The 17,286-nt window shown below is 35.8% G+C and overlaps 5 protein-coding genes across 14 annotated transcripts in view; 4 read left to right on the plus strand and 1 right to left on the minus strand.

Moving 5' to 3' along the window:
• LOC116845905 (mannosyl-oligosaccharide alpha-1,2-mannosidase IA-like) overlaps nt 1–17,286 on the plus strand; it is a 245,816-nt gene that overhangs the window by 160,464 nt on the left and 68,066 nt on the right. The gene's annotated exons all lie outside the window — the stretch shown is intronic.
• The window catches only part of LOC116845914, a 174,806-nt gene that overhangs the window by 79,349 nt on the left and 78,171 nt on the right, over nt 1–17,286 (minus strand). The window contains exon 1 of one of the 7 annotated variants that reach the window (XM_032819165.1): nt 2,052–2,620. The exons of 5 other annotated variants lie outside the window; for them this stretch is intronic. In XM_032819165.1, coding sequence (XP_032675056.1) covers nt 2,052–2,084 — 33 coding nt within the window. In that variant the 5' untranslated portion in view covers nt 2,085–2,620. Of the gene's footprint in view, nt 1–883; nt 1,020–2,051; nt 2,621–17,286 lie in introns of those variants that run through there. One more of the 7 variants, XM_032819164.1, reaches the window with a different exon arrangement.
• Nucleotides 1,221–6,390, plus strand: LOC116845930. Its single transcript, XM_032819183.1, has 9 exons — nt 1,221–2,311; nt 2,529–2,648; nt 2,730–2,847; nt 3,386–3,647; nt 3,863–3,979; nt 4,837–4,927; nt 5,019–5,164; nt 5,280–5,412; nt 5,490–6,390. Exons 1-9 carry the CDS (start codon nt 2,147–2,149, stop codon nt 5,571–5,573), a joined length of 1,236 nt encoding a protein of 411 aa, XP_032675074.1. The 5' UTR covers nt 1,221–2,146; the 3' UTR covers nt 5,574–6,390.
• LOC116845935 lies at nt 6,582–9,762 on the plus strand. The gene is made up of 6 exons (XM_032819186.1): nt 6,582–8,395; nt 8,527–8,646; nt 8,716–8,833; nt 9,022–9,283; nt 9,397–9,507; nt 9,575–9,762. The coding sequence occupies exons 1-6, from the start codon at nt 8,252–8,254 to the stop codon at nt 9,726–9,728; spliced, it is 909 nt and encodes a 302-aa protein (XP_032675077.1). The 5' UTR covers nt 6,582–8,251; the 3' UTR covers nt 9,729–9,762.
• Nucleotides 9,902–10,851, plus strand: LOC116845922. The gene is made up of 2 exons (XM_032819176.1): nt 9,902–10,035; nt 10,615–10,851. Exons 1-2 carry the CDS (start codon nt 9,911–9,913, stop codon nt 10,814–10,816), a joined length of 327 nt encoding a protein of 108 aa, XP_032675067.1. The 5' UTR covers nt 9,902–9,910; the 3' UTR covers nt 10,817–10,851.

Genomic DNA, 17,286 nt, shown 5'->3' on the forward strand with positions numbered 1-17,286 from the left:
CTATCTATCTATCTATCTATCTATCTATCTATCTATCTATCTATCTTTTGAGAGAAAGAGAGAGAGAGAAAGAGAATTCGTGACGAATAGACGATATCGAAGGCTCCGGGTGAAGTTGATACATTGAGAAAATAATACCGATATTTCCAGGCAATTCACGGTGTTCATAAAGGATCGATTACTTTAATTCCGACCTTGTTCCTATAGATTCTCATTGTTAAGACTAGATGACACGCGACACGATTGTTATATTGAGTCAGTTAAAAAGTTCGTTTCGATTTTTGAGCAAATTTTATCACATTCAATAAAAACAAATTATTCACTAAGTAATTGCCGTCGTTGTCTAACATTTTAGACAACAAAATATATAATAGTTCACCGATTTTCTGACAACATTGTACTTTTATTGCAGGAGGTAACTACTTTATCGTCAAAAAAGACAAAAAATCGAACTGAGTTTTCCGCGACTGACTCAAGAGATATCGTATATTCAATTGGACACCTCTTCACAATCTTTCCGTTTTTAATTCGTTCGATATCTTATTTCACGATGATTTACTCCATGCGATGACAACGTAGAATACGAGCGAGCTGTCAGCAGTCAAAATCGTAGATGTTTACACGAGATCACCGAAAGAGTTGACGCAGTTTCCGCGTACAAATACGGTCTTCAAGTATCTATCTCAATTATCGACTGCCGCGAGAAAAAAAATTAAACAAACTGGAGAATTTAAAAAGCCGTGATACCGTTGTACGGAGTGAGAGGTCAATGTATTATTATGACATTTTTTAATTAGCGTATACTAGCATGAATTCAGCTACATCTTAAACGATGCCACATTGAAAATATATCTATCATGTTAACATTTCATTTGCATCATACCTTTCTTTCCTTGAATTCCGGAGTTGTGACTGTCTCCATTCACGCAGCAACACAAATCCTTGAAACTCTTGTTCATTAAAATTCGAGTAAAATCTATCACTGCTTATGAGATCAGACGATCATCGTCAAAGACGCGTTTAATCCTGAGAGCTTCCAAGAAAAGGAAGCACTTCAAAAATTACACCACTCAACCAATCACTACCACTAAAACATTTTTTAACGTGACTAACTAGTATTTGCGCCGGGTTTTGCACAATTTCTAATAGCGAAAAGAACACTCTATCAAACGTGTAGCTTCTGACACACAACACAAGGAACATCTGAACAACGGAGCGAAACACAAGACTCGATGTCACGAACAATAATGACGCGTCGCGACGAACCCTCCAAGGAAACATCAAACGCGTCTGCGCGAGAGAATATAAAAGGGGTTATTTTTGCCTTACGACTCCCCTTGGGAAAAGCACATCGGACTAATGTAATTGCAATTTTGATAATTTCATTTCCGGACATTTCCTTCGCGACATCGAAAATAAAAGCGTATGATCGATCGCCCTCTCCTGACTCGCAAGACTCCCTTAATCACGAATCGACTGTTGCAATTGTAAACATGTCACATTACACTACGGTAATTTACTCAAAATAACGATAGAAAAGAGCAATGAACAAATACCAAGCACGAAAATAATATATTAAAAATAAAAACAATAGTATTTCAATCTTACTATCTTACTCTTGTCATCACAATCTGTGTCGCGAAAAAATGAAAATTTTGTACTTTCACGTACTTACTTTTTGTATCTGTCATTTGTATATTCACGTCCATACGTCCACGTGACATATATTACAAAAAGCACTCGCGACTTAATCAACAGCATAGTGTTACGCTCGACATTGCAGAAAGCAATAAAACGTCACGACGACTCCATGGGGAACCCATGAACGCGCTTGCGTCAAGGTGAGAGAAAAAGTGGGGATATCGTTTCTCCCACCAGTGCGAGAAAGAACCATCTGTCGAACACAACGTGCAATTTTGATAATTTGACTTTGTATCGTTCCCTTAAACGTCAAAAACATACGTGGCATATGTTGATCGCCCTTCCTCACACGCAAGTCATTACGTGCGAGTTTCCTGCAATTGTCGATACATTTTGTAAAATTATTTTACGAGAATAAAAATATGAAGATCACAGTCCAACATTGTCGGTCAGACTGTTCTGTTAAGCAGCCAGACAGTATCTCGCTCTTAGATCTCTCGCGATAATGTCCTCGTATTGCGAAGAGACAGACTTCGCCGAGTATCATTATTATAAGATAAATCAGTTACTTCTTTCCACGTTCAAACTGTGGCCATATCGCCGATCGAAATTCGCAATAATTAATCACATCATCAACTGGACTCTATTGGTGTCCTTAGTATTTTTTCAGGTACTATTCCTATAATTCCTATACAGATTCAATCGTGCGGTGCTTGACCGATATTTTGCAAATGTCGATATTTTTTTTTAATTTTGTAATAATTTAACTAAAAATCTTCTTGTTCTTTATATCGTAGTATTTCACTTTCAGTTTATGCATTTAGCAAAGAATATATGTAGTTGAATATTATAAGACGCAACGTTTTTCATATGCTCGTCGCTTGCAGTTAACGTCCTTTCTGACATACCAATGTACTATGAATTTCGTCATCACTGTGTTATCGTTTACCATGCCGTCTCTTATAAGTATCATATTATACTGTTCGTTTTACACTAACCCTAATGCTGTGAGTCGCACGTTATATTTTACTTTGTGACATTACTTGGCATTTGACATTCAGATGTTACCTGAAATATCCCGACTACAGGTGAGACAGATTTGGAAAGACATTCGTTATACTTGGGACATCTTGAAAAACGAAGCAGAACGCGAGATAATGCGTAAATATTCGTTGTCAGGACAACTGTTTTCAACAGCAGTGTTATGTATGAAAATGATTTACAAAAAGAACAGAACATGTAGCCAATTAGCATAATATAACTTGACGTGTATAGTACGCTATTTTCATTAAGAATTTTACATTAGAACAGCGGAAATGTGCACATAACGCGCGAAATTTGATTTTGATAAAATCCTAAATAGCTGCCGACGAAAACTACGACATTTATTTTTTCGGGAAATTACAGGAAAGGAAAGATCGATAAGCTGCTGATTAGTTGAATATATGCATTATTAGTGGAATGAAGATTCAGAGCATTCCATATGAAAAGATATTTGAAAAAAGATCGGTGTTATTTAGGGTTTAACCTAATACTTTACTTTCTAGACATAATTAGCTTCTTATATTTTTAAATGACCTCAAATACTTGAATGGGTCATCGTGCTTAAATGCTATCACGCGTGATTCGAACAAACTCCATTTTGCATTATAAAAATTAATTGACTATATGCTCGTGTGCTTTATTACTAAACTAATACCACAACGATAATCAAATAAAGTAATTTTCTACATGAATTTCTTAGTGATTGTCGTCATGTCCCTAATTTCGTATTCAGTTTTTCAATTCACGCCGAATATTCTTAATCTAATGTTTCCGTTAAATGAGACCCGGCCGCATCACTTCTACGCGGTAACGGAGTATTTTGTCGATGAGGAAACATACTTTTACCCACTCTTGTGCCACTGGTTGATCGGTGTATTTGTCAACTTTCTCATTGCTATAACCGTGTTTATGTTATTTACGGTATATGTCGAACATATCTGCGGGATGTTTAGTGTTGCCAGGTAAGTCGTGGAATATTACCTATATAGAAATAAATTATCTTCCATAATGGCAATTAAAATAATTAACAATCAATGAAATAGCCATCCACTTACGGTTTTTTAATTAAAATGTAACACTTAAGAGAATACAGAATATATATACAGAATATATACGCAATATGTATAAGTATTTCTTTCGAGATTATTAATGAATGCGTCATTGTATATATTTGTAGTTATCGAATTGAACATTCGATTAGCCAATGTATGCCGTGTAATCTCAGAGAGAAGCAAGATCGCATGATTTCTCGAAATATAGTCGCCGCGATGGATATACATCGAAAAGCTCTCAAGTTGGTATAGTATACTGAATAAATTATCGACGCCCTTGCACAAGTAAATACAAATTAAAAAAGCCAATGAGAGCGTATGCAAAATGTCAATTGCGCAACTCATTATACTCATAAATAATGTATAGCGAGTGAAGCATCAAACTTACTAAAAAATCAGCCAAACGTTTCGTTTGTTATGCCGACCCTCCTGTGGAGGGTGGAGATGAAAAAAATAATACACTATTATTATACGATCACTAGTCTAATATTTACATATGGAATATCGAAAGAATATCCTATAACACACGAGTTGGGTTGGGTTGCTTAGTCTCATGCCAAGCATGAGATGTCCTTCCGGTGTTCCACAAGTGTGGTACGTCCGTTACCATGTAATATTTGCACAGGGTGTTGCGTCAATATATTAGTCAGTAGGATGAGTTGCTTGCTCGTTTCGCTAGCAGGTGTGTGCAGCCGGACATAGACTTAACTCGGACTTGGCGATATACTCATTTGCAAAACAGATTACTCACAACGCTTTCCATTAAAAAAAATATGAAAAAGTTGAAAATCGTTTTACCCGTCAACATAACATATATATGTTGATGCAATTCTAGTTATTCTTTGCATTTTCATTGAAAAAAGTCGAAATGACGACCGAAACGTTTAATTGATTTTTTACTATGTTTGACACATCATTTCTTATTTTATTTCTGAATGTAGTTAATTTGCAATCGACATCTTACTTAGACCCTTATTAATTTTTTTAAACAGTGTCTATACGTAATATATTCTCAAATTTCTTACAACAATGTGATGTTACTTCCCTACGTATGTTCTATTTTTCATTATTTTCTTCCATTTCTTTTATTTAATTAAAGGTGCAGCTCATTTCTATTAACTACTTTTGCGCCGTATTTTTTCTTAATAACTGTAATTGGGGTTATATCTTTGAGTTTAAACTTCTTTCGAGTATGTATTTTTTCTTGAGTATATATACTTCATAGCTCTTTTTAATAAACGGTTAAATTGTGAACCTTTAGCCAACAATTTCGCGTTACAGGTTCTCAATGCGATAACCATGCAAAAAAATGTAAATGAATTGTTTTCACCGATGATGGTGATTTGTATGTGCACCGTATGTATGTTCATAGCTAGTTGCTGCGGGCAGAAAATTACGGATCATAGCAATAAAGTTTTCTACAACGCGTGAGTATTTGCTCCGTTGATAATCTTTTTAAATAGAAATCATATTTCTATGAAATTAAGTTTTGCGGAAAGTTCGGAAGATACACATTAGCGTAAAATAATTTTTTAATAACAGGTATAACACAAAATGGTACGAAATTTCGACAAAAACTCAAAAGTTGTTTCTGTTCATCATGACGAACACAACGAAAGAATATCTTTTATGTGTTGGCACTATAATTGAAAGTTCGATAATAGGTTTTTGTAAGGTGCGTAACATTCGCTGAAAATGAAAAAATACGCATTCAAAACATAATAAAAATTGTTTAACGGATTTGTTTTATAGCTAATGAGTTCATCGGTATCTTATTTCACGGTAATCTATACTCTACAATTATCAGAAGTACAACTTATCGAAAATAATAAATAACACGTTATTGATTGTGTATAGTAAGCGATATGTAGAGGCTCAGAAAGTTTGGATTATTGCAATTTCTAAACATGTCACATATATCTTATACTATTTATTATGTACAGCGATAAAAAGAAGCAAAGGACAAGTGACAAGAATAATATATTAAGAATAAAGAGTTGATTGAACAATAGTATTTCAGTTTTACTCTTATCATCATAATTTCTGTCAAAAAATCCCTTCTATATACGCCAATCTTATCTTTACATATATCTATAACTTACTATCTATATACTTTAACTTACGCTTGCATATTCATAATAATTATGATTTATACTCAGGACAATCAACTGAAATATGCTCGATGATTAAAACGGGGATTTTATGCCTGAATTACATCAAACAAATTAGCGAACATTGTTTGTGTATCTACACTTGACTTTGCGAGATCTTACTCACTCAAATTGCTCACACTTATGAGAAATATTACCATATATCACCATGATTATCAGATTCAGATCAAATCATGTAATATCACTTGGGCTAAGTGTTACATATTGAAAAAAGAAAACAGTTTCTCCTTTCACACCATTTTTTACTAATAATGAAAATCCCCGCATTCAACCACACGCGTAACTTCTAAGGGATACACATTATATGAAATACTCACGACTAACAAGGATACTCACACAAGTGCCCGCCTCTAATTTTTATGAACTTGTAAATGTTGTACTTTAGATCAAAATAACAGATACGTTTTTTATTATATGTGCCCTTTCGCAAGTTTAGGGGGTGAAATACCCCTTTGAAGAAAATTGATTTTTTTCATTCGAAGGGAATATAATGAAAACTATAAGAGATAGAAAACAAATATTTTGAATAAAAGTTTAATGATTGAACAAAAATGTTTTTTCAAATAATTTCTGCAAAATACTCTTTAAACCATCCAACTTTTATTCAAAATATTTTTTTCTATCTCTTATAGTTTTCATTATATTCCCTTTAAGTGAAAAAAACCGATTTTTTTCAAAGGGATATTTCACCCCCTAAACTTGTCAAAAGATACATATAATAAAAACGTATCTGTTATTTTGATCTAAAGTACAATATATTACAAATTCATGAAAATCGGAGACGGACATTTGTATGGATTTCCTTGTAAGTCATGAACTACAATGCTACACTCGACAGTGCAATCACAGAAAGGAGTCAAACGTCATGGCGACGAATCCATAAACGCGCCTGCGCCGATGTGAAAAAAAAGCAATGGATGTTATTTCCTCGCTAGTTCAAAAAAACCGCATTTGGAGAACGCCCCATGCAATTTTTATAATTTTACTTCCTTTTGTTTGTCTCGATACAGAAAGGGAACGCACCGCAGTTTGGAATATTTTGTGAAAACACACATGACAAGAGTGAAAAAATTTAGACGATTTGCACGGTCTGTACTGCTGGCAGGCAGGAAAGTATCTTGACGATCATAACATTATTCTTTTTCAACAAACGAATATATTATTTCCCTTCACAATCTGGAAAATCAAGACAAAACTTGCAATTTCAATAATTTAACATCCAATTATATCATAATAAAGGTGTTAAAAGTACATCTCCAAACCTTATATTTGAATTACGAATACCCCTCTCATATGTCAATATCGATCATCAATATTGATCGTCAGTATCGATCGTCAATATCAATCATCAATATTGATCATCATAAATTAAAATAGATTAAGATAAATTAACCATACATACACACATTCCACGTATACATGACCGCTAAACTAATAAGTTGAGTATCATCCGTGTATTGTATTTGAGTAAACAAAAGCTCTATATCGAAATTATTTCCTAATGATTCTCAACATAATCTTTCCACTAAATAAAACACGTTCACGCCAGCCCTACGCAATATAAGTAATCACTTAATGACAGATGTACCACTTTTTATCTCAGTTATAATTACGTAAAATATAAAAAGTAAAATTAATTGATTACACAATAATAATGATAATTTTATCTTCTTTCATCTTACGTTGCGATAAGAAAAGGCTTGTCATGCATATAAATTTTATACTCTCATAGTATATACTTTTCGGTTACGTTTACATACTTATATATGTAAAAATTACTCACAATGAAAGATTAGAATATCGTCAATTAACTGTGTGCGGAACACGACCTTTGATAGTTTATTGCAATATGTTTTCCTTGCAATATGTCAAGTGTTATCTTCAGGTTTCTTTTGTGGTGGATAGAGACAGCTGATATGAGAATAAAACTTCTATTTGGCTGCTACTGGCAGCGATATTGCGCGAATACGCTTGCGCCGTATCGAAACAGAAAAGTCTGTAATTGCTTATAAAAAATTACTAGCAGGAGAGGATTTCTTTTTCACCGAAAACGTTTAGATGGCTGAAATTTCCTGCGTTTTGTTCGCGGTAAATCGGCGATACCCCATGCAACAATCAAATCCTTTTCTTCCTCCGCCATTCGGTCATGAAAAACGCTTAAATTGCTTCAACTGTCACTCACTTTCCGACGTTGTGTATTTCCCATTATACCCCGCAAAAAATCCAAGAGAAGATTGGTCGGCGCATTAAATGAATCACTGCGCGAGAGAATATGCGCAAGGAAATACGAAATTTGCTCGCTGAAGATCCGCTCGCCATTCGCGTCTCAACCATCGTACAAAGATGTATCCATTCGACAATCGCAACTATAAACTTAATCAAACTTTTTTGAAGTTTCTCGGTCTGTGGCCTTACAAGAAAACCAAGTTTCAACGTTTACGCGCAATCTGTTTCAATGCATTGCTCTTTTCTTACATGATAGTTCAGGTAATTCCACACTTTATATGTATGTCTTTCTCTTTTTTTCGTGTGTATGTCCATGTGTCTTATGTGCGCGTTTTCATACATCATGCTCTAAACTGACCAGCTTAAATTTATAAGACTTCTTTTCTGTTAAGTTAACGCAATTTACTATCGTTGACTTTCACTTGGATGTCGTTATTCGGATTCTCGGGGAAGCATTCCCGGCTATAATTTACTTCATAAAGTTTAATCTCTTTTTCTACGATGCCGAAATGGTAAGTCGAAAAAGTCGATTTTCGTAAGAAATTATCGCGCTTACGTGACGGCGAGTTCACATAATGCAGATAAAACAGATACTAGAGCGAATAATAAACGACTGGCGGATATTCACGGACATACAGGAAATTAAAATAGTGGAACATTATGCTCGCCAAGGAAGACAGCTAATGATTTTTCTCATATGTAAGAAGTAATATAAAAGGTGCTGTATCTTCTAGAAAAAAAAAAGAAATAGAAGCTTGTTAAGTTTGCACATTCGTGATAACAAATTGTTCAGTAATTAACGAATGCTTTCGTTTCTTGTCTCAATGTACTTTGATGTTCTTCCCATAATGTTCTCGTTGTAACCTAACGTATTTTATACAACTTAGCGTTCACGTCGGTGGCTGTGTTTGGTTACGCAACGATGGTAATGATGCCGGACATTCTCAATTATTACTTGCCGCTAAACGAGTCACGCATACACTACTTGTCACCCGTGAACGAATACTCTGGATATCAAAATATATATTTTTATCCTCTTTTCTTGTATATTATGGCAAGCGTCATTATCGGTATGCTCACATTGGTGGCCGTCGGTTCGATGCTCATGTCAATTATTTTACACATCTGCGCGATATTCAAAATCTCCAGGTGAGAAATGCGCGCTACGCCTCACGAAGTTATCGACGGTTAGAGAACTCTCGTTAGAACACAAACGATCTCACACCGCGCGGTCATATTAAAATATAACTTGATGCGATTAGTTACTGGATGGAACACATCGTAGATAAGGAAATAATAGCGCGTTCCGATAGACAATACGTGATAATCGAGAGGATCATCAAGTCGGTGGAGCTTCATCGAAATGCGCAAAAGTAAGTGTCTATGAAAGAATCGTACAAAGCAAATTCCGATGTTTGAATGCCACGATTTTCTTTTAAGGCTCATCGAAATGTTAATGTCAAGTTACATTGTGTTTTTGTCCAGTATGACGTCGATAGGGGTCATTTCTTTAAGCTTAAACTTATTTAGAGTAAGTGCAACTCTCTCTTCTTTGTCTCTGGTAAACATCTTTCGTATTTTATCTGCATCATAACGTTAACGCACTACAAAATCGCCGAAAGTCGCGTCATACTTACATTACGCGAACTTATTTCTGAGCTCGCTGTCACACTCGTTGTTTCTATCGCTTTGTCGCATGTAAATAATAAGAATAATCAGTGATATCGTTTATCTCATTCGCTAATTGGTCTACAGTTGCTGCAAGCAATAGTATACATGGATAATTTTGCCGAATTCATGGCGGCCTTGGGATTCGTTATTGGACATGAAATTTACCTGTTCGCAGGTAATTACAGCGGGCAATTGATCGTGGACCACGCTAACGAGCTATTTAACGCGATGTGAGTATCGTGTCTCATTCCAGCGCGCGACGGTATTTCTTCCACCAAACTGCATAGGAAATTCGCGAAATTTGCATTTACTCGCTACTGACTCGTTGGATAACGCGTGCGAACATAGTAGAGACTGGGTCAAATCGACGCCGAGGGTCATGTTGACTATACGTTTTGTTTATGTATTATGAGAGCAATAATGTAAAGAGGATCGCAAAATCATTTAGATTACTTTTCTGTGATAGTACAATATAACAAAGATCCATATTTTTATTGTATTGTACAAAACTCTTTTTACGATCTACATGAAAATCATGAAGCCGTGATTACAACTGCGAAAATAATTACCAATTCCCTCGTTGTTGTAGAAACTGTTGTTCATTAGTGACTCTAAAGTCTCCTTGCATATTATGCTACATTATTTGTTCTTTCTGTGCATCGAAATCAACACAAATGAATCGATATCTACAACACACATTTACAAACGCGACATTTGGCAACACTTTCGCGATACCGTGCCTCTCCCGATCGCGCTAAGACGACAGATTGTTCACTGACTAATTTGAGTTAATTGCAACATCTTTCCAGATACAAATCGCTGTGGTACACAGCGCCTGTATCGGTACAAAGACTGCTATTGTTCATGATGCAATGTAACATGAAAGGTTCTAAATTAAATGCCAGCAATGTATTCGTCGCATCGCTGGAGGGCTTCACCACGGTAAGGTTTGTCAAACCGCGCGGAACGTCCACCGACATTCCATTAATCCCACGGGGTCGTTTGTTGTAGCTCTCGAGCATGTCGATGTCTTACTTCACGGTGATCTACTCGACGCAGCAATTTGATAAGTAGCACGACGCGGAAAGCGCGCCACTTTGCCGCGCTCCCGCAGTTCACGTAGAAATATTCTCCAGTAGAGATATAGACTTTGAGTTATAGCAAAACGATAACGTCCTCCGTTGTTTGTTCATGAGTAAATAACAAATGACGTCAATAAATGATTTTATATCACTTATCGCATCGTACATTTAATGCTCTGATACAAAAATATATCCATAAAGTATATCAAGTACAGCTATTCGTTACACCGCGCAAAGGCTTCTAATTGTTCTGCAAATTACTGTTGTTAAGCAGTTCTCGATTACCTCTCGCTTGGTGTGCTCTTACATCGCGACTGCATTTCTTGTTGAATGAGCTCCAACGTACGGACGATTTCGCCAGTAATAGAAACATTAATAAAGTCAAAGCAACGTGCAATGGCCTCGAGCTCTAATGATAGCGTCACACAGATCGACGGACCTTGCTTACCAGACGTGTCTGTGCTACTCAGGCGCTTCAGAAATCTTATTTCGTCGTTCTCGCCCGCGAGTAAAGTATTACCAGACGTCGCGACGATATTTTAGTTAATTCGGGCCAATTTTCTTTCTCGCGTGAATATCGAAAAGTGCACTAAACTATTATCGATCGTTTTCCGCGCGTAAGTAAGGGTAATTTTGCAAATTATTATTTGCGTCGAGACTGCACCGCGTTAATGTCTCGCACCAAGAGAGGGGGAAGAAAGAGGTCTTCAAGGATGGTCGAGCGCATACACACCTCGACATTCATGGAAAGATGATCGTGATAGAGAGTTGGAGCTACAACATTAATCGAATACTTCTTCTGTTATGCGGCTTATGGCCATACGATACCAAATTCCGGTACGTACGAGCTGTGTTCATACTCGGTGTATTGGCCTCCTTCATAGTTGATAAGGTACGTATCAGTGCGACCAACGAGACAATATTTCGGAGTATTCGCGCAACTTTCATACGTATTCTTTTGATACGTTTATTGTATTAATACATTCTTTCGATTTTAGTTGGTCACACTGTTCATCCAAGAATACAATTTTAAATTAGGTTTAGAGATCTTATCGGATGTTCTTCCCATTAGCATATGCATGCTAATGTTTCTTGTCTTCTTAACTAACAAGAAAAAAGTGAGTTATTTTTCCTCGGCTTAACTTTGTTAGTTTCCAAAAACATTTTATACAAATAAAGCAATGTTCTTTTTTTCACGTACTGTTATATGCTGCTATAAACTATTATGCTTCGAAATTATAGATGATTATAACAATTCGAACGAAATAATAATAAGTATAGATCTGCATGTCTCGAATTGTTTTCGAGATATTCAAATTTTATCTTGCGATTGCGTTTTCTGTCTCTGATCACGCGATGAATTATGTTGTTCACAGAATATATTTTTTGTGTCGTTTATAGACAAAATTACTGTTACATCTGATTGGCAGTGAATGGAGTGCATTGAAAAATTCCGAAGAAATTGAGATAGCGAAGATATATGGAAAATTTACGAGACGAATGACGACAATCTTACTTCGTAAGAAAATCTCTAAGAACACCTTGAATGATCCGTCTTCTTTGACGGACGGATCATCGCAACTATTTCTCGACGAATCTGTTTCTCATACATAGATATTTTTTTACAAATACGATCATCTTTTTCAGTGTACGGTATCTTCAGCTGGCTCGTTCTGGTAATAATGCGATTTATCTCGGTTATCACTGGTAATTTCGCAACGGCGAACAAATCTCTCCAGAAACAAAACAATATTTCATCGGGACAGTTCAGCGAGGAGAACTACATTTACGTTTTAGTAGTCAAATTCACGGGTATAATTGTGATAACAACCACTTTAACAATGATAATTGTATACATACGACACGCTTGTATGATGTTAAAAATCACTTGGTACGTAGCTCTTCGTATACGTATATGTCGAATATCTGTCGGAATATTTGTAACTGCAACCATGAAATGAAATATCTGCGCGGTTTGCAGTTATCGTATCGAACATTCAATGGACGAGTACGTTTCGTACATGCCGATTCGTGGACAAGATCGCCTAATTTGTCGGAAGTTAATAAGCGCCATCAATATTCAATTAAGAATGATGAAGTCGGTATCAACTTGAAATAATCATTCTTCTTGCAAATATAATCACGCTGAGACGAATTCTCTCGAAACTTGGAAATATCCAAGCTATATTTATACTCTTTATATATTCAAGAATCTGAAATGACTCATACTTAAGATTATATCGATCTTTCCATATTAGTGACTTTCTTTCATCACTTATGTCACATGACAAGAAGTTAAAATTTTAGATAATTTTTTGAATATCTTAAAGTTTTTCTTCATAAAGAGAACTTCGTCTGATCACTATCTATTACAATCTAGTTTTTTCTTCGTATTTTGTTATTCATTGTGTAACATTTAACATCCAATTTCGGAAAATAAGTAATAGGGATTAGCAGATTTCTCTGTTGCTCGTGAAGGTTCAGCGAACAACTCGTATCCAGCTTTAAATATTCCACATTCTGTTTAATCGGTATAAGCGTAGTTTCGTTGGCAATTAATTTGTTGCATGTAAGTAATACGCGTCTCACCGAATCGAACTTTCTTTTCTTCTTCTTCGTCGATAGTCCTTTTCTACTTTCAATTCCAGACACTGCAAGCCATACTGAACCTCACTAACATAAATGAAATAATATTATATATGTTCTACGTCGTCGTACATTTTATCTATATCTTCGCGTTGAATTATAGCGGACAAGGGATTATAGATCACAGCGCGGATATATCTAAAGCACTGTAAGTACAGAGACAAAAGTCAAAAAATTCTCTAGCCTATATAATTAAATATCAGAAACAGATTTTCAATAGTCACGTGACTCGCATTTCGTAACTGTGCAATAATCTTGACTCATGTTGTCCGTGCAATTTCAGATACAAAATAGAGTGGTACGTGGCGCCTATCCATGTGCAGAAATTAATTCTTTTCGCAATGTTAAAAAATATCAAAAACTACGCGATAGTTATGGAAGGGATATACGTCGTCTCGATGGAAAGTTTCGTCAGGGTGAGACGATTCGTAAGGTTTTTTATAGTCAGTGTGCACATACTCTTCGTTAATTATGCTAATGCAACCGTACCGCGCTTACTTTAGTACACACAGAAAAATATCATTCTACTACTAAGAAAAGTAATTACTCAATTTACTCTTCTCTTTTTAAGTAACGTTTATTTTCAACAAAAAATATTTTCTTGGTAATAGTTTTAAAATATACTTATTACAAGTTTCAAAAAAGTCCATTATCATATACTTAAAAGAAACATTTATTATTTTTACAAAAATATTATTTATTTATTTATTTATTTAAACCAACCGAATTTTTAACTAAGCATACCGAATTTTTCCTTTAATTTAATATTTTTGAAATAATAAGCTTACTAGGATGCAGAATGTATTTTGAACAAATTTGGTACTTATGATAATTTTATGATAGATTTGCAAAAATATAAACTTAAAACAAATACTTCAAACAAGTAACACTTACTTGAATGTAGAATGTATTTTTCTATGTGTTGAGATTATTATCGCTCCCTGTGTAGCGTCACGCTTTCATTTCTCATAGATAGCGCACTTAGAGCGAGTGTAGAGATAACGCTCTATGTAAGCGTGATAAGAGAATACGAAATAACGATTTTAGCTCACGAGTAAGTCGATATCCTACTGCATGGTGATCTACTCTATACAATGACGACGCGAGATACGATAGAAGCGACACAAATGATTATAGTAACCCACACGAGATACGGTCGGATTATTAACGATGCTCCAGAGGAATAAGATCACGAGCGAGTATGTATATCCTCGTATGGATGGCGTGTTCGTTGAATATTCGACGACGCGGGGAAACGACGAGTCACGGCATTTCGCACGTCTTCATCTCTCACGGCGAGCATGTCTCGTAAAATAAAAATAATTAGAGATACTAACACGATGGTACATCTGTTGCATTTTTGAAACAATTCGTGATATTTTACGAGCTATCGTCGGGATAATCAAATGTCGACGTTTCCGAGGAGTGATTTCGCAAAGTTTCTTACGTTACGAAACACAAGTATAAAAATCTTCGTCTCAAATAATAATAAAATATAACAAACGAAGGTCGGAGAGAGATCCTCTCGGAACCGGCGTTCGAAATTGTTTAAAATCGTGACAGAAGTATGCGTAATTTCGCACCAAAGTCGGCTGTATTGTTCATTACGCTAGGCACAGCTATTCACTCGTCGAATTGTCGCCATTTGTTCGCGCCAAGGGCTATGCATTCGCTATTTTCGTGGAGAAATGCGAGACAGCAAGAATTTGCATATGTAATGCGGCGTCGCGGAAGGGAGGAAAACAATGATCCCTGCGACGCAGTCCCGTGCGCAGTTGAGTTTCGGCACTCGAAGAGAGATGTTCCTCCCCGTGAGTAAGTACTATGACCTCAATCGGATGCTTTTGCTAGTAAGCGGCTTGTGGCCCTATCAGAAGTCAAAGTTCCAGCACAGGCTGCGTTCTTTCTCGTCGGTATACTGTCGTTTATAGTGTTCCAGGTATGACAGTCTCGTCTCACGACGACACGAAAGCGCGACTTTCAGTGAGAAATTGAAAAGAAAGAAAAAGAAAAATAAACTTAGTTTCAAGTACAATATTCACCGAAAAGTCCCGCATGAAAAATACATACGTATGTGAAACTAACATTTTTTCAGTTGCAACGATGTTGCTCAGCACGGACTGCACTATAGACCTAGTCATAAAATCGACCAGTGATATCGATCGTTCTTCCCATGCTCGTATGTGCTTTAAAGTACTGCATATTTTTCTTCAACGCCGAGAATGTAAGTCAAATCTCCTTTCCGCTCACACAAAATTAAAATAAAACTATCAATGCTTAGACACTAAGAACACTGATACCTAACTCTGAGTATTCTCATCGTTTTAATATTTAAATACGAATATTCAAACATTTACAATATAGAGAATATATATATATATATATATATATTTTATATTTTCAAAGTTTAAATAGTCGTATTTAAATAAGAATATTCAACGTTAAGTAGGTTCCAATGTTATTAGTGCCCAGGCATTTGGTACTTTTACTTTAAACGATACCGTGGATTTGCGATCGTAAATGAAGTTACTCATGGATCTGATATGGTACCACTGGACCATAATACGGAACAAACAAGAAATCGCGATATTGGAGAAGCACGGCCGATTCACGCGGTAATTTACGATAATCATGATGCGTAAAGACAAAGTTTTCGGAGCCGTTATTATCAGCGCGACATTTAATCGTACTGGCGCAAATCTAATCATTCCCAATTCCAATCAGAGATATTTTCCTCAAGTGTATGCGTCGTAATGGCGGGCCATTATCTACCTGTAATTTTAGACATTATAGCGCCATTGAACTCGTCCCGACCGCGGCATTTTTATATTCTGCTGGAATATTTTGTCGATCAAGGAAGATATTTTCTACCGATTCTCTTGCATATCTTCGCGTCTTTGTCATTAGGATGTATGACAATATTATCCGTTGGAACAATGATCATGGCTTACATGCAACATACCTGCGCAATGAAGATCGCGAGGTAACGTGAAATCGCATTTTTCGTGTATTATTCAAATATGGTGCTTAATCGAGAATGTTTAATGACGGTATCATAATACCGATAAAATGTCTCCTCGATAAAATGCGAATCTTAGATATGAAGTTTCTGTGTTGCTAAGATATAATCGAGTGCACTCGAAAATCGTCTTGAAAGTCGCCTAAATGTCATGTGCATTCACAGCTATCGTATCGGAAATGCGATGCACGAGGATTCTGCGGAAACTTCGTCTTCCCAAGATGACGCAGTTTGCGAGAGAATCATCAGTGGTGGTACATGTTCATCAAAAGGCCATAGAGTTGATATCTCTTTCGATAAAATTTTGTAGTACGATAATTCAATCAAAAGGAAAAAAAATGTCTTATCAATAATACAATTGTACTTTCAACATATATACCGTGATTCAGTTACGGTTTTATGAGTCATTGCAGCGATAGAGACCCTAAAAATTTCATTTCCTTAATTCTGCAATTCTAGACAAAATCGTAAAACTCGTAACTTGTTCTCGTAAGACTCGTAAGAATTTATGAGTAAATCTGCAATTCTATACGAACCGTATGTCATATAATAACTCGTAAATATCTACAATTTTTTTTTTGTAAGTTACGACTTTACGATTTTACGATTTACTCGTATATTTGCTTAAAACTGCAGCATAAATCTCATTAAGATGCACTATCAATGTTTCATGCAATTGTGGCAAATAAACTGTCAATACCCCGACGATTCTGAATCAATTTGAAGTCTCTCAC

Source organism: Odontomachus brunneus, unplaced genomic scaffold, assembly GCF_010583005.1.
Source record: "Odontomachus brunneus isolate Ranch 3 - 2012 unplaced genomic scaffold, Obru_v1 Obru_scaffold_059, whole genome shotgun sequence".
NCBI classification, from domain to species: Eukaryota; Metazoa; Arthropoda; class Insecta; order Hymenoptera; family Formicidae; genus Odontomachus; species Odontomachus brunneus.

Bases quoted from the DNA above. Each gene is read 5' to 3' on its own strand.
- LOC116845935 (XM_032819186.1), top strand. From the start codon at position 8,252: ATGTATCCATTCGACAATCGCAACTATAAACTTAATCAAACTTTTTTG. The intron at 8,647-8,715 runs GTAAGTCGAAAA...CACATAATGCAG, and splicing joins TTTTCTACGATGCCGAAATG to ATAAAACAGATACTAGAGCG. The intron at 9,508-9,574 runs GTAAGTGTCTAT...TTTTCTTTTAAG, and splicing joins CTTCATCGAAATGCGCAAAA to GCTCATCGAAATGTTAATGT.
- LOC116845930 (XM_032819183.1), top strand. From the start codon at position 2,147: ATGTCCTCGTATTGCGAAGAGACAGACTTCGCCGAGTATCATTATTAT. The intron at 3,648-3,862 runs GTAAGTCGTGGA...ATATATTTGTAG, and splicing joins GGGATGTTTAGTGTTGCCAG to TTATCGAATTGAACATTCGA. The intron at 5,413-5,489 runs GTGCGTAACATT...TTTGTTTTATAG, and splicing joins CGATAATAGGTTTTTGTAAG to CTAATGAGTTCATCGGTATC.
- LOC116845922 (XM_032819176.1), top strand. From the start codon at position 9,911: ATGGATAATTTTGCCGAATTCATGGCGGCCTTGGGATTCGTTATTGGA. The intron at 10,036-10,614 runs GTGAGTATCGTG...ACATCTTTCCAG, and splicing joins AACGAGCTATTTAACGCGAT to ATACAAATCGCTGTGGTACA.